The sequence below is a fragment of the Leptosomus discolor genome, chromosome 1 (genome assembly GCF_034619465.1).
Source record: "Leptosomus discolor isolate bLepDis1 chromosome 1, bLepDis1.hap2, whole genome shotgun sequence".
Classification (NCBI taxonomy): domain Eukaryota; kingdom Metazoa; phylum Chordata; class Aves; order Leptosomiformes; family Leptosomidae; genus Leptosomus; species Leptosomus discolor.
In genome coordinates, this window is record NC_141391.1 from 101,218,437 (window position 1) to 101,244,883 (window position 26,447).

At 39.3% G+C, this 26,447-nt stretch overlaps 1 protein-coding gene across 1 annotated transcript in view; it reads right to left on the bottom strand.

Moving 5' to 3' along the window:
- The window catches only part of SIM2 (SIM bHLH transcription factor 2), a 61,910-nt gene that overhangs the window by 19,174 nt on the left and 16,289 nt on the right, over window positions 1-26,447 (bottom strand). The window contains exons 5-7 of the mRNA XM_086482293.1: window positions 22,179-22,287; window positions 5,563-5,648; window positions 3,099-3,298 (exon numbers count right to left, since the gene is read on the bottom strand). Coding sequence (XP_086338419.1) covers window positions 3,099-3,298; window positions 5,563-5,648; window positions 22,179-22,287 — 395 coding nt within the window. The remainder of the gene's footprint in view (window positions 1-3,098; window positions 3,299-5,562; window positions 5,649-22,178; window positions 22,288-26,447) is intronic.

A 26,447-nucleotide genomic window follows, 5' to 3' on the forward strand; every position in this document is an offset into this window, starting at 1 on the left:
AGCACTGTTGCTTTAGAACAAAAATCCTTAAAGTACATTGTGCAACTCAGTCATAATGTGGCTTGTTTACCTAGTGTTACTGGGGGTGTTTTATGCTGTCCTGGGCTTTCTTCACCTAAAAAGGCAGAACAAAGGTACCGTACAAAGTCATGTGTACGTTAACAAGCAACACAGTCCATTAGCAGGCAAGCTGTAGAGTAAAATTATTACTGCTGAGTATCTACTTCTGCAGCAGCAGATGCATCTGCATATTTTAATTTTGGGACTTTTACGTGGGACTAGCTGTAGTCTAGGCCTGTGGACTGAAAGGTTTATAGTATTTGGAGTGCCTTAGATATGCTCTTGGCATTGTCTTCCACTTTGGATTCATCCAGAAGGAATCCAGTTCACATGCCTAAGGCTTCTTCATGACATGGACTGCAGTGCAATGAGTGGGGGCAGTTGGGACATTCACTACAAAAGGATGCTTCGGGTCTGAATTCAAACACTTATGAGGATGCACTATATCAGAGAATAACACAGTAGTATCCAGAGAAATGAATATGGGGGTCTCAAGTAATGTCTGTCATTGGGGGTTGCAGATAATGTAAACTGATTAACAATTTTTTTCTTTTGTGACTGTATCTTCTTTACTCTTACCCTAATGCCAAGCAATCATGTGGACCCCACAGAGACTGGGGACTTTATATTCTACTTGGGAATGAGCGTTAGGGGGTGGGATTCTTCTGAAGGAAATCAGAAAAGCAAACAAACAAAAAAGCCTTTACAGTCTGATTTATTATACATAAAGTACAAATACATCCATACCACCCCTAGCTATGCCTTCATCTGGGAAACTCTTGCATGCCTTTGCCTCAGTCAGGGGCTGCCAATGTGGAGTGAGCACATGTGCTCTCTTTCTGCAGGAGAGTGTGTGAATATATGCTTGTGTTTCTCCTCTGCAGTGTGCGTTGTCCCTCCTGGCATACAATTCTAGGGGCCCAAATTCTCTCTTAAACCTATAAGCATGGTGAAATACTGGTGAAAGATCCTGTTCAGGTTTCAGTGCTCCTTCTGACTTCAGTGCAATTAGAACAAGGGTGGTAGTTTCATCCTGCTCACTTAATTGGTGAGTACAGAAACAGCTAATCCAAAAACAAATAAAATACCACAAACCTTAGCTAGGGGTTAATTTTTCTGGAGGTGCAGCCTCACTTTGAAGCTGGTCTTCCCATGGGCCAAAACCCCATCATTAACAGTTATGAGGACACCCAAACTTTTGAAAATTTTAAATCTGGAAATAAACTCAGCTGCTTGACTTCCTTAACACAAAACCAGCACCTCAATAAGCCACTGTAGGGAGCCAGGCTCTGAAGATTGTTCTTTGCATGTGTCAGGGCACATAGCAGGAAACAGGGCTTGCCCCAATGATCAGTTCTGCCCTCTAAACTTCTTTAAAGCCTTTGTAAACCACATAGCAGTGAATGATTTGGCTGCACCACAAAAATCAGATGCAGCAAATCACTTTGGAGGGAAAGTAACTATCTCCTTTTTCCAATGACCTTGATAAATTAATTCTTGCATGTTTTACATTTTATCAAGTATCTAGACAGGCTTATTTAACTGCTCCTTCTTATGGCTTTCATACTGTCTGCTGTGACTGTTACCTCTAAAGATCTAGCAACGCTTTTGCTTGTATGGACACCAGAAGCAAACCTGAAAATAGTTTTGTCTTATTCCTAATATGTCCCTACTCTGAGCAACTATAATTTGATTTGCTCAGCTGGGAGAGGAAAGGGCTTTAGTAATGCCTAATACCCGTTTGTCCAGTGTGTGGAGCACACTCGTCTGCTCTTTGGTAAACACAGCTATGCTACAGTACTGGTTCTGTCTGTGCTCCTGTCAACACCTCTGGTTATACTGTCTCCTTTGAAGACACTGATGTCTCCAGGCGGTTCCTCTTAGGCACATCATTTCCTTTTTACCACATGCAAAGACATGTTGCTAAAGCCCTTGTGCTTCTTTGTAGCTGTTACATTAAGTAAAGCATGCCAAAAAAAAAAAAAAAAAAGCATTCCAGAAACAATTAGTTCTTTGTAATTTAGCAGCTGATGGCCCACTATCTCATTGACCTAGTGTGGAGAAAGAGCGTGTTCTTGCATGGTTGACCTGCCATGTGAAACTTCCCCACTGTCTTGGATACAAACTTTTTCACCGCTACACATGAATATCATTTCTGCTTCTTGCAAATCCAGCATGCCAGGGAAATGACAGAGTATGTGACATCCTGCTCCACATGCAGGGATTTTTTGAAGAACGATCATCTTGTCAATAGTCAAATCCATTATATTGTCTGGGAATTGGGCCTTTCCCCTCAAGGTATTCTGAACTGCACTGTACAAAGTACCATTGTATATAAAAAGATACCATGTTTCAAAGAGAGAGGAATGAATCATTTCACAATTCCTTCAGTTCTGGTTTTGTACTCTTTTCTTAGCTAGTGTGTGAGCTACATCAGCTGAGAGTGGAGGCAGGATTCTCTTTCCTCAGCAACAGCCGTTTTCCCAAGTTTTGTTTGATAAGGCTGTATTTTCATGTAGTAGCCAACTGAATTAATTTTCATTCTAACAACCTCACTAATAGGGTTGGTCTCATTGTTAAGTCATTACCCTAAAGTGCAGAAGACTGTGTTTTCCTGCTGCTCTGTCTAAAGTTTTCTGGATGACCCCAGCAAGTCATTTGACCTCCATGTTTCCATTGGGTTTTTTTTTTAAATTATGAGTGATTGTACATCCTTGTTCCTTTCGCTAGTTTTGTATGTCCAAATTTATGTCCTTTAAGGTAAAAACATATTACTGCTTCTTACACCAAGGAAGCTTTAGTTGACTCTCTGAAACTGTAGGTAACTATAGGTTAAATTGCACAGGCTCATGTATGTTGGCATTCAAGACAAGCTACCTGAAGGGCTTTGAAGACCCGCATGGTCTTTGTGTTCCAGATCTATTTTGGACCACTTTATTTTTTCCATGGATATTTTGATCTATTTGGGAACCACTGTAGTTATGATAACACTTGACTTTTTGAAAACATTTTATGCTAGAAATGAAATAGCTGCTTACCTGGAATCTAGGAATATTAATTTTAAGTCCAAACTTGCTCTGAACATAAACATGTTACTGTGAAGTTTGATCTCAGTGATTGCACTGGGAGGTAAAGATTGACCTACAGCCACCAGTCCAACGATTTGGTAACAGGAATCATACAAAGACATATCTAGCATATACTGCCGTATCTTCAAATAGCCACTGCAATGGATCACCTGGCATGAGAAGAAAACACACTCAATATCTAATGGCAATGGAAGAGGCTGCAAGTCAGCTGACCACCCAGTTTCAATGAGGTTATAAAGCAATACACCCTTGTAACACTTTAATACTGCATAGTCTGTTAAGGCTTCAGAAGTGCAGTTAATTTATAAATGGAGATTAAAACACAGCAAATGCAGTTTTTGTGTTTACTGCCAACATGATTAATAACATGCTCTTTGAGAACTACCTAGACTGCTTTCTAGTTAATACTTTAAATTTTCTTTGATACAGATTTCTGGTAGTTACAGTCAGAATTCCTGTTCATTAATCAAAAAATCTGGAAGTTGCTTTTTTAAATCTCTCTCTCTCTCTCTCTCTCTCTCTCTCTCTCTCTCTCTCTCTCTCTCACTCACACACACACACACACACACACAAAGAAGTACATATAAACATTTACATTGTAATGAGTTATTATTCTGATGAAAAACAAGCACTTTAAAAATCCAGTGGAGATTAATACATCACATTGATAAAGATTAACTGCTGTATATGTGAATGCATTAGAAATGAGTTTCAAGTTCTCTAGTCAAGCTCAGATGTTCTTTTGACCAGTGGTCAAGCCCAGGGTCTTGAGAGCAGACTCCTGAATCCCCATATGCAATTCCTGATTGCAGGAGCGATAACTTCAGCGTTAAGACTGTAAAAATTCACGTCAGCTAAAGAGGAGGTAATATTGTAACCTGGGGACTATTCCAGAACATAAGATTTATTCAATGTAGTGCTGGTGTTTAAAAATCATTTGTGCTCCTGCCAATTTTCTAGTCCAAACAGCAGGCATACTGCACATCCTTCAGCTTAATTGCTCTATTTGTTTGACTTTTAACTGTGTCCAATGGAAAGGAAACAATTTCCACTGTATTTAGTACTCCTGAACAACCTACTAAACAGGCTCCTCCTGTATAACCTTTCTTCCTCCTCTCCAATCATCAAATGTTTAGTATGCTTAGAAAAAGTACAGTAGCAAGCAAAACTTACTTAAGATCTCTCAGCAGATCTTATTAATTCCCGTTCATGGGGTTTTCCTGCACTTCAACTAATCAGGTGATATTTTCAAAATTATTAAGTCCTGACTCTAAGTGACATCAAAGAGAATAAATTTAGACCAACATCTCTCTAGATTAATACATCCTTAAATGTTTGTAAACCTTTAATAGTGAGCAAAAGAAGAAAGAAGGTGATCCCTCTGATTAGCAGTCACAAATGGGGGGGGGGGGGAAACCCCAAACATACAGAGATACCACCACTACAAGCTCTACTCTTTTACCTGATTTCAGATTCAGCTTTGGGACAGAATCATTTTTGCTGGAAGCAGCTGAGCCAACAGGGGTCCATGTAATGAAGAATTATCAGTCTAACCAGGTAGATAGCAGTGTAAATAGACAGATATATGTCTGGACCCAGAAGACATTCCTTAAAAGGGCTCTGCTTCTCTTGCATGCTTTTGTACGACTCAAGCAAAATGAATCTCCACCAAACCGTATGCGAAGTACCCTTCTCTCCTGATGCTTAAGTGATAGAATTATACTGTGTAGCTCAAAGCAGCAAATGCACACTGTAAAGCTGAAAATAAGAACTACCTGAATGACAGGTGTTATTACAGAATCTCAGCATCTGCTGTGGCTTCTGATTTCATGTAATAAGTAGAAAATTAATACAAATTATAAGATTTATAAACAGACTTGATGGTTTAGTACAATTCAGCTGTGAGTTGATAGTATGGTTGTTTAGGGTAACATTGCAGTCTCATTAATGTTGAGGTAATCCTGCTCAGGCCAATGAGGTGACTTGTACAACTGGGTGGCTGCTCAGACGGAGCATGGTAACACTGAGGCAGAGGGATGTGGGAAGACTTCCAAGTTCCTGTGTCTGGGTTCCTGCCTCAACTGCCTCCGCTTCCATAGGGCAGTAAGACCTAGCTGTGTGCTCTCCTTGCACCTCCATGGCTGTGCTCCAGCCAGCTCCCCAGTCTGGAAGATCAGGGATCAGGCTGTGAGAATGTGCCACAAAGCAAACTCCAACTCACGGTGAGAAAGTCTAGAATTGCATTACTAAGGGAATCTGCAACCAGCACTGGCATTTTTTGCATCTGTTCTGATTCTTTCCATCACAGACTTTGCTTTCAGACACACATACATAAAACAAAACTAAATAAATGAACTTGTAATTTGTTGAATACATGGGGGGGGGGGGGGGGGGAGGAAATTATATACATTACCTTGTAGCCACTGCATGTCAATCCTGCATTCCTCTTGGCTAGGACACACTTCATTCTCAGGAAAAATGATCTCTCAATTTCGTATTCTGAAAGCATAAACCACACTGCTTGTTTATTACTGAAGATTTCAAAACTGTCCATAACATTGCCTTTCCTGACTTAACAGATGTATTTATGTCTCAGCCTTAGGCAGCAATAGAAGTCAGTCGTTCTACTTTCCCACTCAATCTCTGCCCTCAGGATTTATTTCACCTTCATATTAGGATTCCACGTGAAAGTTGGACAAGTCAGCATGACTAAGTCTCCAAATTTCTGTTTTACCACCCTTCACAAGGCAATCACCCTGTTTCTGAACAGCTAGGTACTGGTCCATATCGGTAAAGGGAAGGAAATGTGCCCTTTGAAGCGTGGGTAGATGAAGGTACTCTCCAAATTAATAGCAGAATGGGAAACACGAAAATTCATTGGTGTTGTAATAATTTGAGTGTACATAGCTAGTCATGCCCAGAATGGTGAACTTCTGGCCTCTGTATGCAATATTATTACCTGTTTCACTGACTTCCAAAACCGCCTTGGTATATGGTTTTTAAACAAATGTCTTCATGGATAACCTTCAGAAATGTTTTTAAGTTAAATATTGCTCAGGTACACAGTTATTTTCTGCTAAGAACAAGTTACTATTGTTTTTAACATTAATTATTCTCAACAACAGTTCAGACACCATTAACAGTTCTGACTTTTATTACTGAAAGTTGCAGTTTGGCAGAACACAACTATATTAGGAAAAGAAAACTCATTTGGTACATCTGTGAATAGGAAAAATCAGAGAGGCAGAGGGGTTTTCAGATTTGTTGCAATGTGTACTACCTCCTAACTCCCCATAAGGTTTGATCCAAAGTCCACAGTAACCAGTTTGGAGTCTTGCTTTATTCTGATTAACTGTTGAGTTGTTGTAGTCCCAATTTTTGTGCATCCATCACCCAATTAACACCTCTTAGCCACACACCTGCAGTGGTTTAAGCCTCAGACCACTACCTGGAAACCAATGAACTCCCTATATAAAGTTCTGAGTTTAAAGGTCTGAAGATACAACCACAGAAAAAGGATTTAGCAAGGAGGGCAAAGAAATGCAGTGTGTAGTGCATCTCAACTAGTATCAGCCTTCCTGAGTATTTGAATTTTCCATTTATCTTCCTAATGCAAATTAGATCCGTATGGGGAAAAACAGGCACTTAAATGAACTGGCACATCTACTATAGGGTTTTAAATACAAATGTGTGCAATTTGGTGGGAGGAAGCCATACAGTCAGATTACTATTGCTGAAGCATGATCTCACAACTAAAGAATGGATCTGGGAGCTGGGAACATCAGTGCAATTCATGGCTCCAATACAGGCTTTCTGTGTGACCTAACACTAGTGTTTGCTCTCTTTCTGCTGCGGTCCTATGCACACAAAATAAAGGTAACTTTCTCCCTTCACAGGGGCAAGGGAGAAAAATAATTAACGCAGAATAATGAGTGTACAAAGACTGTCTTCGGACACCAACTGAGTTGCTAGCAATTGTAATGACTTAAGTTCTTCTACAAAAAGAGATTAGTGGAATTGGAAGCAATGCCTTAAACTTCTCAACTGTCCTACCACAAGACCTGCAAGAGTCTGTTTCAGTAACAAGCTCCTTCCAGGAACCTTATTTGTTAGCCTTCTATTTGCTTCTTCCTTCATTTTTAAATGTTACTGCAAACTACTGCACTGCTACAGAAACACTCAGTTAGCTCTAACTTCACTATTCCACCAGGAATGGTTATGACTCACAGTGTGGTCTTCAGGTGTCTATAAAACCAGAATAGTACCCAGACTGTACTTTTATTATTTAAAATCAGTAATCACTTCATTGTTTAGAGAGAGGTCTTGTCTCCCTGATTTCATGATGGGAGATTGTAAGCAAGAGGTCCCTTTGGAACACCAGTCCTCGTAACTAGCTACAGGCTCTCTAGGAAACAAGACGGGTGATTAAAACAATTCAAGACATGCTGTGTGTTGTAGGAGGACCGAGTAAAGAGCGATAGAGTTGCACCTTGGTACTAAGGGTGATAGAATTGTAATTCAATAGTAGCCCCATGTGATTTGTGAGACTGAAGAGTAACAATTGGTAGCTTTGTTATTGTGTGTAATCAAGTGCAAAATCATATAACCATGATATAGTAATGATGTGTTTATTAATTATTTATTATTGAATTATTACATTTTTACTAGTTATTGTGTTGCTGAACGAACAAACACTAGTCTCTTAAATCAGTTATGTCTCACACTTGCAATCTAAAGAGGGAAGGGTTACCCATGAGGTAGCTGGGGACTCATCTGGGAGCTTCCAGTTTTGAGGCTTGAGCTAGCTGATATTAAGATGCCTTAAGTAAGCAAAAGGAGAGATGGTCCATGTGGCCAAACAGAATCTGGGCCCTGAGTAACATAGTGCCTTTTTACCTGAAAAGGCCAAAGTAGTGTATACATGACGATAAACGTTCCTCCTCCTGTGTGTATTATGAGGGATTATTTGTGTTTGTGTGGGAGTCCAGTGTTGCTGTGAGAGTTGCCATTTGGGGGGGGGAGGGGGCGGGGGGGAGGGGAAGCAGAATGTGTCTAAAGGAAACAAAGAGAGCTGGACCATTCTGGATGGTCTGGGGCCAAAACAACCGTTAACACAGTTATTCAGTAGTGCAGCGTGTCCCATAACACAGGTGGATGCAGTGTGCCATAGCACTTTTAACCAGCCAGCCGGGATTGTTGCATGGCTGGTTAAGGCTAATGGTTGTGTCACGGTGCCCAGTAAATAACGTGCAGGTGCCACAGGGCGTCTGACATCTTGTTTGCAGGATTGGAGCTAAAGAGCACAAAAGAGATCCTTGTGAGTGTGTGGGTGAATACAAAATCTACTAGTAAGCTTTGAGACAGACTCACTGGCAAGGAAAAGCAGGACCAGGCCATTCATATTGTTCATGCCTATGTGAGTGCTATTAGTGTGTAAATGGTACCTGTAACAGCACTGTTCTGCTGTCCATGTTGATCTGTCATTGGTGAGCTCTATGTATATATGTGTGTTTGTGCGCGCCTACTGGGAATAAAACCACTTCCAGACCTTATCAAGAGACTGCAGAACGTAAAGGAGCAGTAAGACCAAAACACTCACATAAAGAACCTACATGTGCAAGACTGTGAACAGCCTTAATTAGTATCCATATTAATGTATACCTTTGCCAGTGTGACTCCCCAATACCCTTGAAAGTAGCAGAAGGGGGTAGCAAAGCAAAAAAGAAATAAAGTAAATTTGTAATTGTAAAGCTGATTGGGAAATGTAGAGCCCTGGTATCCTACTGGATGCTAACATGTCCATTGATATAATGCAAAACTTAAAATATCACATTCAGGCTGTACCTGATGCAGTTAAGATGGTCTGCTCTGATGAAGAGAATGCAGAAAGAAAATGAGGTACTTAAAGGTTTAGCAAGCAAAGAGGGAGACACTGAATATTCAAATAGAAGAAATCATATGAGCTGTGAGAAGAGTGATTACTAATGCATGCTGTCCTGCTGCAGAGGTTAATCACAAAATTGTGAGGAGATAGTAGGCACGAAAGCTCAGTTATAAAGCAGTTTATATAGCATAAATAGCCAACACCTGCTGTAAAAGCAGAATGAGTGGAGATGTCCAGGGATGTAGCAAAAGTCTCAAATTAGGGAAGACAGAAAAACAGAATATGTAAAATAAGCACTCCAGGCTTAAGTAAGAGGTGAATATAACCAATTATTCTTAAGAATTAAGTGGTCTCTTCTAGCCTAATATTTCTATGATTCTATGATTTTATCAATCTGAATTAACTTTCGAAAAACTGCAAAAATATAACTACACAAAACATCTAGACCTAGTAATGTGATTATTGATATCACTAGTGTTCTTTCAAGCAAACATGTAAGCACAGCACATACAAATAACAGAAAGTATCTTAGGCTACCAAGAAGGTAAAAGAGGTTTAAAACAAAGAGGAAACCAATCAAGTGCTACCAGTTCTTTAGTTAAAGATTGAGAGAACTGTGGATTAAGCACACATATATATATATATATATATATATATGAAACTTAGGAGAGAGAATAATGAATAGTAAAATGTTATGACTGAACCAGAATATAAGCAACACCGAAGGAAAATAGCCTTCTTAATTATTAGAGAGTATTAACACTATCTAGTAACTGAAGTTTAACCACGGTATTTCATCATTCTGAAATGTTAACTACTGGAATGCATCACTGTAAGTGATGTTAACACCTTTCCTTTGTTAAGAAAATGCTGAAAATCTGTATATGAGCTATGTTTGTTATAAAGAAAAGATGAAACCAACAGGTTGCAGACATCAGCTAATGAAGGATGAGAAACACAATGCTACTGAGTAAGCCAGAAAGTCGTACGGAGATATTCCAGCTGAGTTAACACACGGAGAAAAAAACTCTATTAACAATTTGTGTTAGATTTTGTCTTCTGTGTGTATCACAGAAGAAATGTAATCCTTTCAGACCCTATGGAGATTGATATCTACATACTGCTCAGCTTTGGTTTTGCTTTTTTTTTTCTTTTATGAAAAGGGAAAGTAGGTAACAAAAGCAGATCCAGTGTGAAGATGTTTTCATCTCTAACAAAAGAAACCCCATATCTCTGCATGAGGATGTACTTCATATTATTGTTAGTGGTAATGGCTGAAAGAACACTGTTCCAGAACTGCAATCACTGTGCATGTACTCTGTGTGTGTTTGTACGGATGTAATTTGATATATTTACAAACAGCATTTTTAGAGCTGCAAGAAACAAAGGAGATTTCATTAAGCATAGCAATGTCTCCTGTGGTAAACTGTACTTTCCAACTGCACATTCACAGCACCTGGAGCTGAGACTACTGTATCTTCACACAGTGTGTTATCGGGGATATTTTAGATTGGAGTAAAATAATCTCATAGGTAAATTCGCATTTGTCACTGCCGGAGGTATGATATATTGTATTGCCCCGTTGACTACAGCTTCCAGAAGCAAGCTGAAAAACTGGAAAACTGACAACAAGCAGAATAGAATAGAATAGAATAGAATAGAATAGAATAGAATAGAATAGAATAGAATAGAATAGAATAGAATAGAATAGAATAGAACAGAACAAACTGTTTCAGTTGGCAGGGACCTACAATGACCATCTAGTCCAACTGCCTGACCACTTCAGGGCTGTCCAAAAGCTAAACCATGTTGTTAAGGGCACTGTCCAAATGCCTCTTAAACACTGACAGCTTGGGACATCGACCACTTCTCTAGGAAGGCAGTTCCAGTGTTTGGCCACCCTCTCAGTAAATAAATGCTTCCTGACGTCCAGTCTAGACCTCCCCTGGTGCAGCTTTGAACCATTCCTATGCATCCTATGACTGGATCCCAGGGAGAAGAGCTCAGCACCTCCCTCTCCCCTTCCCCTCCTCAGGAAGCTGTAGAGGGCAATGGGGTCACCCCTCAGCCTCCTTCTCTCCAAACCAGACAATCCCAGATTCCTCAGCCGCCCCTCACAGGACGTGCCTTGCAGCCCTTCACCAGCTGTGTTGCCCTCCTCTGGGCACCTTCAAGGACCTTCATGTCCTTCTTACACAGTGGGGCCCAGCACTGCCCACAGCACTCAGGGTGAGGCCGCACCAGCGCTGAGCACAGCCAGATAATCATCTCTTTTGACTAGCTGGTTGTGCCGTGCTTGATGCACCCCAGGATGGGGTTTGCCCTCCTGGCTGTCGGGGCTATACTCAGCTTAGCATCAACCAGCATTCCCAGATCCCTTCTGCACTACTCTCCCAGCCTCCTGAGGTTTCAAAAGGTGAGCAGTCACCACATGGAGATGGCAAATGTTGGTGCAACTCATGCTAAATTTCACTGTCATTGTATCTCTTACTCAGCTGTCATTGTAGTTCTTACTCAGCACTTACTCAGCACCTTTCAAATACCTACTATTCCAGCAAGTCCACCACATATGAGGAAATTTCTGTTTAATTTCACCTTCTCTAGCATTTGCCATAGCCATCTATAATTCTGACAAACAGCTGTGTATTGCTATGAAAGGGTTTAATGCAGTTTTCCTTTATGGGTGTAAATATTGCAGCATGGGGCTGCTTTTCCCGTCTTCCCCTTTACTTTCCATGTCAGCACCTATTTTCCCTCTCTACCTGAATGTGACTTCTCTCCCTCTCCCAAATAATTTTAAAATAATTGGGAAATTGATCCTTCTTTTCATGAGTTGAATAATTTTCAAAGTTTGTACATCCTTCTGTTCAAGATTTTTTCAGAAGATGAGTCAAGAAAATGTCTCAATAGCTGCCATAGCTAAAGAGAAACCTCCACCCCCACTTCTAAATTGCTAAGTATCTCTGATGATAGCTTCCTGGGAAGCAGACCAATCATCTTGGTACAGCTTTTAGCATTTCCCAGAACTTACCGACATTGTATTTATCTACTACAGGAATTAGAAATGAAAATCAGAGCTTTAGGGTTCTTTCTAAATGTTTACCCTCCCATTTTTGGCATAGTGCTTTTCTTTATCCAGTTATGTGAAACATGATCACAAGTCTATTTTTCTATTCAAGCCACTTCCAATATTTGTTACAACTTGGATTTACTTATGATAGCAAATTTCTGATTTTGTTTGCCCTGTATCAATGCTTAACATTTGAAAGTGATTGTCTTCTCCCCACTGCTCCACAAACTTTTACTGAAATCTTTTTTAGAATGACCTGTGAGAGTCTCAGTTTTTACCCTGAAATCCCAGTTTTCCATTTTTCCGCAACTGGGTGATTGGTAATAGTTGAAAATGAAAATGGTGCAAGTAAAACACTCTTTTTGATCAACATGATTATCTATATTTAGCAGATTTCTCTATCATTTCTGCTGCTCATCTTTGGAAGAGTGTAGCTGAGGTTACTGAGATCCTGAATTTTTCATTATGTCTACTAGCAGGTATTTTAATAAAATTGAGGTATCATTTATAACGAGTTTTACAGGGGGAGGCACTGCAAGTCCATTTCAAACACATCACTGCTTATTTTTTAGCCAAATCCCATGTTTCCCTTATTAGATTCAGAGAAGTTTTTCTGTTCTACTAATATATTACTATATTGCCTGGTCATCTTACAGAGGTTCCCTCCCTGAACCACAGCTACAAGGTAGTTGAGTAGATCCAGTAAAAGCTATAAACGAGGCAGAGAGTAAATGGCTTCTTTCAAACCCCAGCCCAAACTTATCCATACGTTAACATCCTCACGGAGCTGAGATGCAGCAACCTGTGAATGAGGACATAGAAAACCATTGCTCTCTACAGACACATAGATGTATTTCTTTCTCGCAGCACTGAGTACGATTTCTACAAAGCACGCCTTCTCCGTTAATCCCTTCTCTTTTCTTAGCTTAGTATATCATGCAATACAGTTTGACTGCAAGCACTAGTCAAGAATGAAATAGCCTGTTTACATTTTACAGATTTGCATTTCCTTACACTTATAAACAGAATAAATGTCATGGTAAAGAAAATGAGTCTTGCGATTTTGGCTAAAGGATTTGTGCATTTGTTCACTCATATAGCACATGACTGCCAAACAGGATTCTCCAAGCATTTCTGGGAAATTATGGTTAGCTTTATAGAAGCCAGAACTGTCCATCCCTAGGGGTGCAACTATGAAATCCATCTTTGCTTTCCACTCCATCTTTCATCTCTTTTGAAAGAAAAGAGTCACAAAATTCTGTGGTTTCCATGCTGTTTGCACAGTGGACTGAGAAGAAAGATCATCATATTTTTTCCACAGCTTCACCTCTCATGCCTCTATTTTCTCTAAGGCAAAGCTACTATTTTATATCTCTTTGTCAAAGCTCACAAGTTTTCATGTTAGCAAAATGTGGCATTGTTTTGTTGCCGAACCACTTTGTAAGTTAATATACATCAGCATGCAAACTGCACACTGCTGCACTGTGTGCTCTTTTAAGAATGTACGTCTCATCTGTCGCTGTGAAAGATACGAAGCAGCACTAAAATTCGGAGCTCTTGACACAGATAATGATTCATGTTCGCTCTACACGGCAGCTCGGGTGAGATGTCAAATTTCAGCTACAGTGTAGGAGATGAAAACTATTCTCAAAGGCACATTTAGACCAAAACATTGTGCACGTGGTCACCTGCTTCTACCTTCCCTCCCGGCCAACTTGTGCAGAGGCAAACACCTGCCTCAGGCCAGTGCATTCCTCTGGAGACAAGGCACACATGTGTGATAAGCTGCGCTCCATGTCCCTGCTGGTCTGTTTTACAGGGTGGAAACACAGATACCACAAGTTCGTGTCTGGATAACACTTTACTGCCGATCCCCCAAACACTCTGCATACTTTTGCCTTTTCAGTTCGTTATTTTCATCTTACCTCATCTATACTACACAGATGCACATGTTCTACTCTTATTCTTGTGTCCTCTGCAAAGCATCTGGGTTCCACACAGCACATTGCTGACTAAAAGAGCATACGAGTATCTTGGCTAGTCTCTTGTGAGCATAACAAGGCTATAGCTTTTGTGAGACACAGGAGAGCAAATGCCACAACTTGTATTCCTTAATTCTGAATGAGGGTGACACCAACTTCTAAAACAAAAACGAATTAAAAGCACTGCAGGGTGCATACAAAAGAGATGCTTGTGTAATAGCACACATGGTTTCAAGGTAGTCCTTGAAGCTGGGAATCCAGGACTGACCAACAGGGCCAGCATGAGAAATGGCTTGCAAATGCCTTTGATGGCCTTTCCTCATGACAAGTCCAGAAGCAGGCCTGGAGATGAGTTAGTGGAAAATGAGGGGTCAGACCTGTAAGCCTGGTGCATACTGTTCATCTTTATTATTGCTATGTGAGAAAGAACAGTGCAAAATCAAGGTTGTGACTAAAACTATTCTGCAAAGTGAAATACTACATGCAAAGGGATGTGTGAAAAGAACATTCCCCTGTCCTTCCTTGGTACGTGTGGTCAAAACTGATTCCAAGTAAGAGAAAAGAAACAAAACAGTCAAGCATACTTTCACTTCACATATACACATGCAGCTTATAGGCTTAAGTATTTGAGAATACCCATCTTCTTTTTAGCAAATGAGTGGACTAGTTGAATGATAAAATATAAATGCCTTAAGTGGCAAAACTGCAAATTATACGGAGAGAGAGAGAGCGCAAGTCCCTATGCACATATGTAAGTTGAAAACTGGAGCTTGTGGGCTGACTTGGTTTGCCCTAGTACTGCTCTTGCTGTGGTAGGAAAGCAATGAGTTCTGTTGTTAATCTCTGTCCTAGAGTTCCAACCTTGCATCAACTGCCCAAATTTCCTCACCATTTGGATAATTTGTTCTGTGTCCTGACAGTATTCGGAATCCTGTCAGTGCTGCACAGGGTACATCCAAACTCAGCCATTTGCTAGCATTTGCCCAAATTTTCCTTTGCTCCTATTAAGCAATGCTTCCAAACTTTTCTTAGAGAAGAAACCCAGCAGGGCACTAGGCAGAAAGGAAAAGAATAGCTTTTGCAGTCTGAGACACTCTACTCTCTTTGGTATATTTTACTGTAATTACCAATGATAAAAGATTTTTTAATGGGATGCCAGCGGTCTGCCCTCTCTTCCACTTTTGTACATCCAAAATAATAGTATTTTCTAGGTTTCTCAAGTTTTAAATAACACTAACAAACAGTGGTAACAGAATCGTCATGTTAAACCAATATCTTTCAGTAACAGTTCTCCTGTAAGGTGGTTTTAGATTACTTAAAAGAAAAATTCCTATCAACATTGGTCTTTTGCATACGTCCTACTAAAAAACATTCTTTAAAACTTAGTGTAAAAAAAATCTTTCCAGATGTACAATTTTCTATTTCCTTCTTCTAATATCAAACAAAATGTATGGAGGGAAGATGTTCTTCCTCAAGAGGGAAAGTATGCACTGGCATTTACTTCTTAGCTGACTGAAACGGTGACCGTAGCACATCAACCAGAGTTAAGAAAGCCTGACACAATGTATTCCACATTCCTTGTGTAACTTACATTAAGCTTATAACTAGTCATATAAAAATTATCCAGTTTTTAGCAGACAACTGGAATGTCTACAGTAACTACAGTATTCCTTTTTCTCTTTGTCTGCTCTGGGAAATGTTAATAAACTGCTTTTAGTACACTATGCCTTGGTATGCAAGTCAGCAGAAGTTGGGAAGCTATAGACATATTAAAGGATTAAAATCTCAGAAAAAGTATAGGAAACCAATAAAAGACACACAATGTCTGACTCCAAATACACACATGGAAGAGCAGCACACAATGCTGAAACCCTTTCAGCATCGCTTAATTGCTTGCCTCGGCTAACCTGCAGTGCAAGTGCCTCTTATTTCGCTTGCTTGCTTGTGTGCAATGATGACAAATGGACTGACTAGTCATACCCAGCTTGCACTACCCTGATATTTCGTACAAACATTTTCTTCTCTATTCTTATAGATATGGTTCAGGAGGTGTAGCACTTCCAAAAAACTCCCAGAGGGTCTAGGAATTGTTACCATCCTGCTACAAGCCCACCAGTCTGTGCTGCTAACTGTTAAAGAAAGCCTTCTACAAAAATGGTGGGTACAGACACACTTTTGACAGCAACGTTATCTGGGGGCTTAAGGTCCTGACTTATCGTAGTACGTACATCCCAGCTTGTGTCAGTAAGTTGCTTCCTCTAAAGAGCGTGCTAGGGAGAGCTGGGTGTAGTCAATAATCCGGGTGCAATCCTCAACACTCAGTCCCTGAAAGCCAGCCACTGTTTCAAACACATTCAAAATGCTTGTTGCCTCTGGACAAGGCACTTTGTAACCGTCGCTTCACAAACCTCTCCAGCATTGTACCCCACACCATGCTAGTACCAAAATGCTTTGCTGCTCAGCTGTAGCAGCTTAGACTTACTAGCCTGACAGACACTTAGTTTTATGCTATGTGAGGCAAGGAAAGGAGCAAACTCCTCACGTGCCTCCCTGAGGTTCTGGAGCTATTGTTGGCTAGGCAGAATTTTGCATGGCACCAAAACAACAACGTACTAGGTCTCCTGCACTAAGCAGAGGCAATATGCAGCATGCACTGAGTCTGTACAGTCAGTCATAAACGTAACCTTGCAGTCTTCCAAAATTCAGAAACTACTGTTACCTTATCATCCCCACATTTTGGAGCCCCACTGCCCTGCTGTGTGACTACCTTCTGCCCCAGCAGGAGAGTCTCATTCAGTGGACCCAGTTTGTTAGTTTCACTACTTGAAGAAACAGAAAAGAAAAGCTTTCAGAGCTGTAAGTGCTCAAAGAAAGATAGTATACACCAAAACCACTTCTCTACATCCAAAGTCAGCTTCTCAGCCCTATACCATGAGAAAATTCCCACATTTCTGTTAGTTTCAGTGTTGCATATCTTAGGGTAGGGGTGCAGGAATCCTGATACCAGCCTATGCAACAGATACAGGTGGTATAAGGGGTGCAAAACTGAGGTGTAAGGCTTCACAGGTGCAAAACTAAGCCAGAACACACTAAAATGCTGCAGACCAGAAAAACATTAAGCAATATTTGGAAAAGTGTGAAGGGCCAGTGAAGTCATCTGACATGTGAGCACAGCCAGTACACATCATTTGGAAAAGATATCAAATTATTCTCTTTTTTTTCCCTTTTTTTTTTCTGCTAACCTATCCCAGCTGAATATAATGGATTAATTTTGTTACACCCAGTGCAAAGTTGGCCTGAAGACTCACACAAGATGATTTGCTGAGGCATATCCTACCTTTAATGTGTATGTGAGAGAGATTATTCTTTTTCCCCACCCTAGCTTCCCTCAGAAAGAGAGTCCAGCTGTTGGCTTCTTTCATAGCAAGGGATCAGTACATACTACTTTACATTTTCAATCCTGGTCATGCAAGTAAAGAGGCAGCTTAAAGACTTTGTAAGTTAAACCTGGAATTCTCTGAAACCTCCACAGATCATGGGGCTTATGGCTTTCATTGAGTCATAGCCTGTAGAATTTAAAGGCCAGAAAGGAGCATTAGGTCATAGGTGTAACGTGTTCACTGCAACTTCAGTCAGTTACTCCTGTGCTGAGCTCAGTAATTTCTTTTTGCCTAAAGTGTATCTTCTATAAAGGCATACTGCCTTGATCTGAAGATATCAAAAGAGGAAGAAACCAATGCTTCCCTCAGTATTTTGTTTCTGTGGTTAATCAAACTCCTAGTTACAAATGCATGCATTATTCTAATTTGAGATTTTGTGGTTTTGGTTCACAGACGTTGGTCCTTGATATGTTTTTTCTTCTAAAACAGTCCTTTAGTTCCCAGAATTTTCTTCCTTTGGAAGTATGCATACACAGAAATCAAGTCACCTCCCAGTCTTCTTTTTGATAAACCAAACAGATGGTGTTCTTTCATCTCTCATTATAAGCCTTTCCAGTCCTTCAATCATTTTTGTGGCTTTCTTCTGTACTTTCTCCAACTTGCCACTCTTTTTTAAAGTGGACAACAGAATTAGACAGAGAAATCCAGTGCCCATTTCACTAATACTTTATAAAGAATACAGTTATTTATCCTTGCTATTTGTGTTCGTTATTCCTCTGCTTATAGGCACAAGGATTTTCCATCACCTCTTTTTGCCACAGCTTCACAAGAGGAGCTCACACCAAGCTGTTTGTTCTTTATAACCTTTAAATGCATCTCAGAGTTGCTGCCTTCCAGTTTCTTGCTCCCAAACCTTTCCTTACCATAACTTGCTGTAGCATCACATTGGATTTATCTAAAGAGTGATGACACAACAGCTAGTCCACCAACATCCATTTTCACAAATTTTTTTGCATTTAATATTTCTATGAAGTCTCAGCTTCTGGAAGCATGTGTTTATTCAAAAATTTTTGCTGTCCCTTAAGAGAAACCGAAGTATCTACCCTCTATGTTTGAGGATGTGCCTTGTTGTGCCTGAAATATTAGGAAGTCCAGGGCAAAATTAAAAAAAATTAAGAAGTTAGGATTTAAGAAGGCTTATGCCTTTTAAACTAATAGATCATTTTTTTGAGTACCAGGCTGAGTTATCTGAAGAAAAACAATGTGACAGTGAGCATGATATAAAGAAATCCACACTATGTCTGATTTTATGCAGAGAGCAATAATTTGCATTTCCCTGAGAAATAAAACTCATGCGAATAAGGTTTCTAAAGCTCAACAGCTGCAAGGCTTCTACCTTTCTTGTGTTGTTTGGTCATTCAGAAATACTTCTATGTAACTGATGAAGCACTGGAAATACAAGTGAAGGTTTGAAAAGAATAATGAAGGACAATGAGGAAGATTAAAAGCAAACAAAGAAATAAATAAAGGAATAGCATCAAAATTTACAAAGACCGTAAAACTGGAGGTCAAAAATAATCTGTACTCAGGGTTATTCAATAGCAGTAACATAATACCACAAAGTATAGATATGTATATTCACATTTGTGATTTTATTTCTGTCATAACAGGTCTTTATCCAGCTACAACTGCTGAAACAACAACTGAACTAAAAATGTATATACATATCTGAGAATTAGCTGAAGAACACATCTTGAGCAAGTAAAGTTTACATGAGCCAAGCTGTAAATCTGTGTCATAAACATCTGTGTCTGCAGTGCAGTATTGATTTTACTCCTGAGTAATACCACAGATTGGAGAGGTCTGTAACGTAATAAAGTTATAAAAGGAAAGTTTTTATTTGACTCAGTGACTTGATGATTCAGACATGCTTCAAAAGATTAAAAGATAAAATCAAACTGAAATGACAAAAAATGCTCTTTAAAAAGTGTTTCCTTTTTATTAGAAAATAAAGCCACTTTCACTCAACTTCCCTCTGTCCTAAGTTATTTGTAGAACTCCATGTTTTATTAAAATATTCAAGCTATCTACTAAGATACAGACAGAAGTTGCTTCACTCCTGTCATTTATTAAAAGGTTTCAGGGCTTCACTGAAGAAAAATAGGAAACCTGCTCTGATTTCTGTAAGCCAGGTAGTTTCGGGTTATACCTCAAGATATGCCTGTATAAAATGTATACGCTGCAGAAAAGGGAACTACTGGAACAGGGAAGACAAATGTAAGTAAGTATTTGATCATTCTGTTAATTTTAGAAAGTTTTAGCTAAGGATTTTGGATATTTTAATACACCTGCTCCATGTATTGTATGGGGAAGAGGCACACAGAAGTAAGATTTGCATAAAATAGTCCCTACGCAAACCAGAGCACGGCTTAACTCCTTTATTTCTTCTCCAAGCCTAGGAATCCAAATAAGATGCTGGTTTTGGAGGGTTTTGTCAATTTTCTCTGCTACACAATATTTTACACGAACCAAAACAAATGTAAATGGATCGCATTCCAAAGTAAATGGATCATGTTTCAAAGTAGATTTTCCTTTACCTTTGCACTATTGAGAAACCAGACCTGGATGCTAATAACAAACAGCATCTACGTAGAATGGGGTAAAGAAAGCTACAGAGAATGAGGCATATATCTGGGGCTAATTATACCATCAGCAGAATTTCAGACTGAAACAGCTGCAAGTAAACCGAGATTAACAGTTTCAATTGTGTGTAAAGTCTTTTCAAACACAAACAGAACAGAATTACACTTCACAGGGACGAGAATTTGTTAGGAAATAAAGAACTTGACCATAAGTATCTGAAACGAGACACCTGATTGTTTCAGAAAAAGAATGTTAACAGGAAGGATGAGCATCCAGACACATCCAAATGTAAGCAAGAAACAGGCAGTACCTAGTTCTGAACCAAAAAACCCTTCTGGAACTGCAGTGTTAGTGTGCTGTCTCACTGCTTCTAGTAAACCAGAGTCATGATACTAAACAGAGACAGGAAGAGCTACGGACTTATTTGCATTTGACACAGAGATTAATTCCAATTAGTTGTCCATGACTTTCAATTTGTAAAAAATCTCTAACTAACAAATTAAAAAGATATATTGTTACAAAACTAGGAGGTTATTGCCATTGGCAAGACAGTGGATATAAAAATGCCATACTACCAATTCTGGAAATAAGCAGAATTGCATGAAAAGTCATGGATTTATGCCAGAGTTATCCCCTTTGCTTATCAGTAAGGGAGGAAAAAGGAAAAAAATGTTTTTGAAAAATTGTCCATGTTAAAAAAAATCCCTGACAGAGAAATGAGCAAACTGTGCATAGTCAAGCAACAATTAGAATTAGAAGAGTCCAAGAAAAATAAGAATTTGTTTTTCGAGACACCAAGCGGGACACAAGCTTGTTTTGGGGGGAAGAGCAGAGGATGAGGCTAAGATAACTCTTCCATTTACACCACTCAGAGCAGTACATATGCTTCCAGGCACATTAAACTTCCCTGCATGCAGAGGGTACATGGCTCTGCGCTGATGGAATCGCAGCAGTCAGGACTGTGGTGAGATCACCAAGTACAGAAAACACACAGGCATCAGAACTGTGAAAAAAAATGCCAGATGCTAAACAGAATTGTTGTGCAAACCCAAAGCTTAAGCTTTTAGGAGCTGTGCCTTAAGAAGGCACGTAAAAGCTAGCAGGATGTGAGCTCCAACTAGTTAAGCAACTATGAAATGTTTGTGAAAGCACATTGTACATGATGGAGTCAGATATTTTAAATTTCAAAGAATTGCCCCCAAGGAAACAAAAGCTACTGAAGAAGATAGTGCAAAGATGAGCATATCTTTCTTAGTTATATAGTAGTTACAACACTGAAGTAGCAACTTAATACACAAAGGATCACGTTAATATTTATATGTGGTGGCTGAGCACAGCCAGGGTGGACAGTCTGATCCAGGCGTTCACATAATCAATAAGAGTTCTGCTGTCTTCCCTGACACTCCATCCAGCTTAGCATCATGCTTTATGGGTGCGCGGGGGTGAATCATCTGCAGCACCTGAACAGGATGTGTGGAGAGGCTTGGTGAATCAGTGATCCAGTATCAAGGCAAGAGGATATTATTTTCCTGGAGAGATCACTTTTTTCATGAGAGTTTCTAAATCTTGGTCGTTTACAAAACCCATTTTTGCTCCTCCTACGGTGGAGGGTATTAAGTCTGGCTTTTTGTCCAAGCTTCAAATTTAACAGCTGTTTTTAAAACATTAAAAGTGTCCTCCTACTTCCCAATTGCCTAATGTATTGTTCTTTTTTTTTCTCCACTAAGACCGCGTAGCTGCAGCTGTGCACAGCTAGACCACTACAACATTCCTGCAACCTCAGCAGTGATAAAAAAATTCAAGAGATGAAATGGCCACTGGGCAAAATCTAAAAACCTGTTTAAAACTGCATGGAATCCATGGCATGAAAAGCATTGTTTAATCTAGGATACCTTATTGCCTTTGCTACAACAAAGCAAAATCCTGGGTCACAGTTTCAAGATCACGCTCCTCCTCCATTCACGTCCATAAGCTTCATATCAGATAAATAGGAACGAGTCACGTTCCATCCTAAGGTTGTTACTTTTTTTGGTGGTTTTTTTTTAGTTTTTTCACAGATCACACAAGTACCTTGTAAGAGGTGAGGATGAAGAGGTTGGTGAGCAGTGAGAACAGCTGTCATCTCATCGTGATCGGAAGGATGTATGTACTCATAAATGCTATTACCAGTAAGCTCCACCTGTGAAGAGACATGTAACACATGAAGCAGTGCAGCTGGCTACTTTTTTTTCCTATCCCAAAAGTGCTCTTAAGTAACTTGCAAACACTACATCTGCATAACCACACGCCATTTTTAAAACTGAAGTTGAATGTATCAAAACCATGTTCCAAATTATACCCATTAAACTGAATTAATTCCTTCTTCAGCAGTAACTAGTATTATAGGGGCTTTTGTGGGAATTTCTAGCGATGATCTGGACCCAGAAGAGCTGCTATTAGAAAGAGCTGGCAAATGAAGTGAGAAATTAGAGCAGCTGTAGAAATGTTAGATTGCCACAAAATGGGATAAAATCTCTGTGAACTGTATTAACGTCTTTCAAGAAGACAGTTATCTAAAAAAATGATGTTTCTACAGCTTCCTAGAAACTGTCACCTGCCTTCAGCTGGCAGCAGAGTCTTCAGAGCCAAACCACTAGACCTACGCAGTTCCTTTGTGTCTTTTCAAAGACGATCCACCACACTCAATCCACAGCAGTGCGAAGGGCTCAGAACAGCAGCCCATGAATTCAAAAGGCAGACTTCCATAGATTTTCATGGGCACTGGATTGAGCCTTCTCTGCTTTAAGTAAACATGTGCAGTAAAGGCTAGATCTGTCTTAAATATCTGTGTATTCCTTCTTCTCACTTGAACTTTGCTCGCACAAGAGCGTATTTCTGTCTTTCCCACTGTTGTACCTATGATAACTGTTGCACAAAAAAATGGACGGCGTGAACTGCATGTCCTTTTTGCTAACTCTATTTGCCACGTATGAAACTCACCAACAAAAGTCTCCAGATAGATGCAGTAATTGATTTAAGGAGTGAACCAATACTTTGAGCCTGTGTTTTAAATTAGTGTCAGGCTGCCCAATTGTTCAGTGTGGCCTGATGTGCCTTGGGCCCCCAAGATCAGAGACAGCTGAGAGGTGAAGTAATTTAACCTATTATTCCAAGCCAATCCTACTGATTTGCTAAGATGTGTGAGTTGCCTTTTCTTTGGAATAAATGAAGTCGTCTACCCCACAAAGCAATCTTTTTCCGAAAATGTTTCTCATCATTCCATTTTCTGCATTATTCATGGAATGTCTCTTCCCAAGACTATGCAAACTAACTTCTTTTTTAGCCATCTATTCCCCACTGCCTCTTTCCAGCAACGCCTCCCTGCAAAAACAAACCCACCAACACTGATTTGATATTCTAACCAGAATAAAATTTCACTGAATAATGAAAAAAGGAGAGAAAGAAAGAGAGAAAAGGAAAGGAGAGATGGAGAGAGAGGAAAAGAAAGAGAGAAAGGAAGGCAGAAAGAGATGAAAAAAGAGAGAGAAAGAGAGGAAGAAAAGAAAGAGAGAGAGAGAGAGAGAGAAGGGGGAAGGGAAGGGAATTATCTATGCTGTTCATTTATACAATTTTCTCTAAAAGTTCTGCATAAAAAGCACTGGTTGTTCCTTTTCAGGGTTGTAACAGGTGGGGACTTGTTATAGTAACATGCCATAGTCAAGCTTTAGTGGCGGGGGAGGAAGGAGAATATACAATCTCACTGAGTCATGCTTCTCAATGCTTCTGTTTGTTTTTAACTACATGGGGGAAAACATATTGTAACTGTCCATAGCTATTTCCATAAATATCATAATCACCTACAGACACATAAAACCAATTTTAAAAAAATTCTAATAATTCTTATGGTGATGGGCGCTTCATTGTCTTATAATGCTTAGTAAACCAGAACATGAAAAAAATTACCATTGTAAAAACGCACAGTTGTGGTCAGTGTCCAAACCAAAAGGAGTATCACTTATGACCCTATTCTTATTACTTTATCTTTGGCTAGTAGTGATGTGGCTGAAAAGTATGTTTTGCCTTTGAAATTAAAACAATTTTATCAGAGAATACAGCTTCAAAAAAGAAATTCATTCATGGGTGACCATGTGCAAACAATCTTTCCCTTCAATATAAAGACTTCCTTACAAAAACAACACTGACCAACCTGACTAGCAAGATCAACTGTAGTAACCTAAAAGATCTTGTTCCATCTCTGCTATTACCGAGTATAATCACAATCACATCAGCATGCACCTACTCTCTTACAAAGTATAACTCACGGATTACTCTTGTTTTTTCAAAAGTCACTACCTATTTCAAAAGGGCTACTCACAGAAATGTGTTTGTTTGCAGGATTCACAGGACAGGACCCAAGGTCACAGTTTTATCCAAAACGTGATTTGTATCCCAGGGCTGCTATCTAAAATTCAAAACTAAAGTGCTTTGTCAAACTAATAACTAGTTTTTCTCTTTATACACATAGGAATATTTTCTACTCTGATGTATGCATTTGCAACCCCAGCAAAATCAGCGGGAGGTGAACACACAACACTGAAACCAAAATTGACTGTAAAAATGCAAGTGGAAACATAAAGCCGTCAGCAAAGAGATGGCGGCTATGTAAGAGTCAAATAACCAAAATATGTATACATAATTTTTAAACTGACCACAGTCTCCTGCTATGCATAGTGCATGCACGCTGTTTTAAAGCATACAATGAAACACTGAAAACTTAAAAAACTAAATTATATGGTTCAATTCATAAACCTTTCTAAAATCCCATGCCTCAGTCTTATTAAACCTGCTTCCTCGGTGCAGCTTTTTAATATCTGTAAATACCTGCTTACTACCAAATATCGCTGTTTCCTACTAAGAGGTTTTTTATGTGTAACTCAGCTGCACATTTTTTTCCTGCCAAGAAAAGATTCATAATAAACACAGAGGACTAAGTAGATGGATTCTAGAGCAAATAATTATATATTTTGCTTTTCATATACTTATTTGATGAAAGTAAAATAAACTCTTGGAAAAGTTCAGATGTTTGTGGTTAAATATTTCAAGACTTATCAAAAGTCAAAGATAAGCTTGGCTCCTTCATGGACCCAGAAAATGGCTGGAATAAGCTCCAGACTTTCAAAATTTTTTAAAAAAAAAATTCTTTCACCATTGTTTCCAATGAGGATTTTCCTCTCTATTCTGTGTCTTTGGACTCTAAGGGGGAAAAATATTTGGGGAATTTGAACTTATTTGTAATCCATGGAAAAAAAGAGGCAAGGAATTGGCTCTTTCAGCTGGTACAAGTCAGTTCAACACTGGTCTGAGGCCAACTGAAATTAGATGGAGGAGGAGGACGTCCGAACCATCAGTATTTACAGTATTTACTGCTACGGTTGAAAGAAAAGGCAGATCAAAATCCAAAGCCACAAATTAAGTGATAGGTCTACAAATGAAGATGTAGCCTTTTCAGAAATATTGTTTCTGATTCTCTGACGCTGCAGACAGAAGTGAGTGAAGTAGTGCTGAAAAACAATCCTTAATGTTGTTTTTAAATTTTAAACTATCTTAACTACACCAGCCAGTGCAAGGTTATTCAGAAGCCCTGATTTCTTTCTGCTGAAGTTAAATTCAGGATCAACTAGAAGATAAAGACTACTGTAGCAGGTCTCCAAGCATATCCTGAAAAATATTTTTAAATGGACTTTTTATTTAATTTAAATATAAATTTTTAAACAAATCGCACTTTAACTGGAAATCAATGTGTGGACTAGCTAATTGTCAAATTATTTAATAAAAAGGCCTTTCTATGCACACTTTAAAAGATTTTCTACAATCATCATCACTCTGGTCTCAGCTTGTATTGGCTGGAGCTCTATAAGAGCACTTGTTGAAAACATAGTGTGGGATTATGACTTGGTGAGGGAGACTTGCAGAATTTGCTTCTACAGACCAATCTCATTCTTGTTAATGTCAGTGGCAAAACTCCCAGTGATTTCCAGAGCAGTAGGAACAAGAACTCATTTAGAGGCCTGGGAAGCTTACAGGAATATCCTAGTGTTAATGTATTAATATCCTAGTATGCAGGAGTAGCCTAGTATTAATGCTTGTACTTCTTAAAGCAAAACTGTCCCTTCAAAAATAGAACATTGAGAAAGAGCAAGAACAGACTAGCGGATGAAATGGCAGGAGGAAAGAGGGGAAAAAATCACTGTCTTATTTAGCTGGGGTTTTGTATTTATAAATAAAAAACTGCATGCTGTGAAACTGCTGGAGCACTTAAGTGTTTTGGGAGTTTAAAACATGTCCTTAAATTTCACGTCC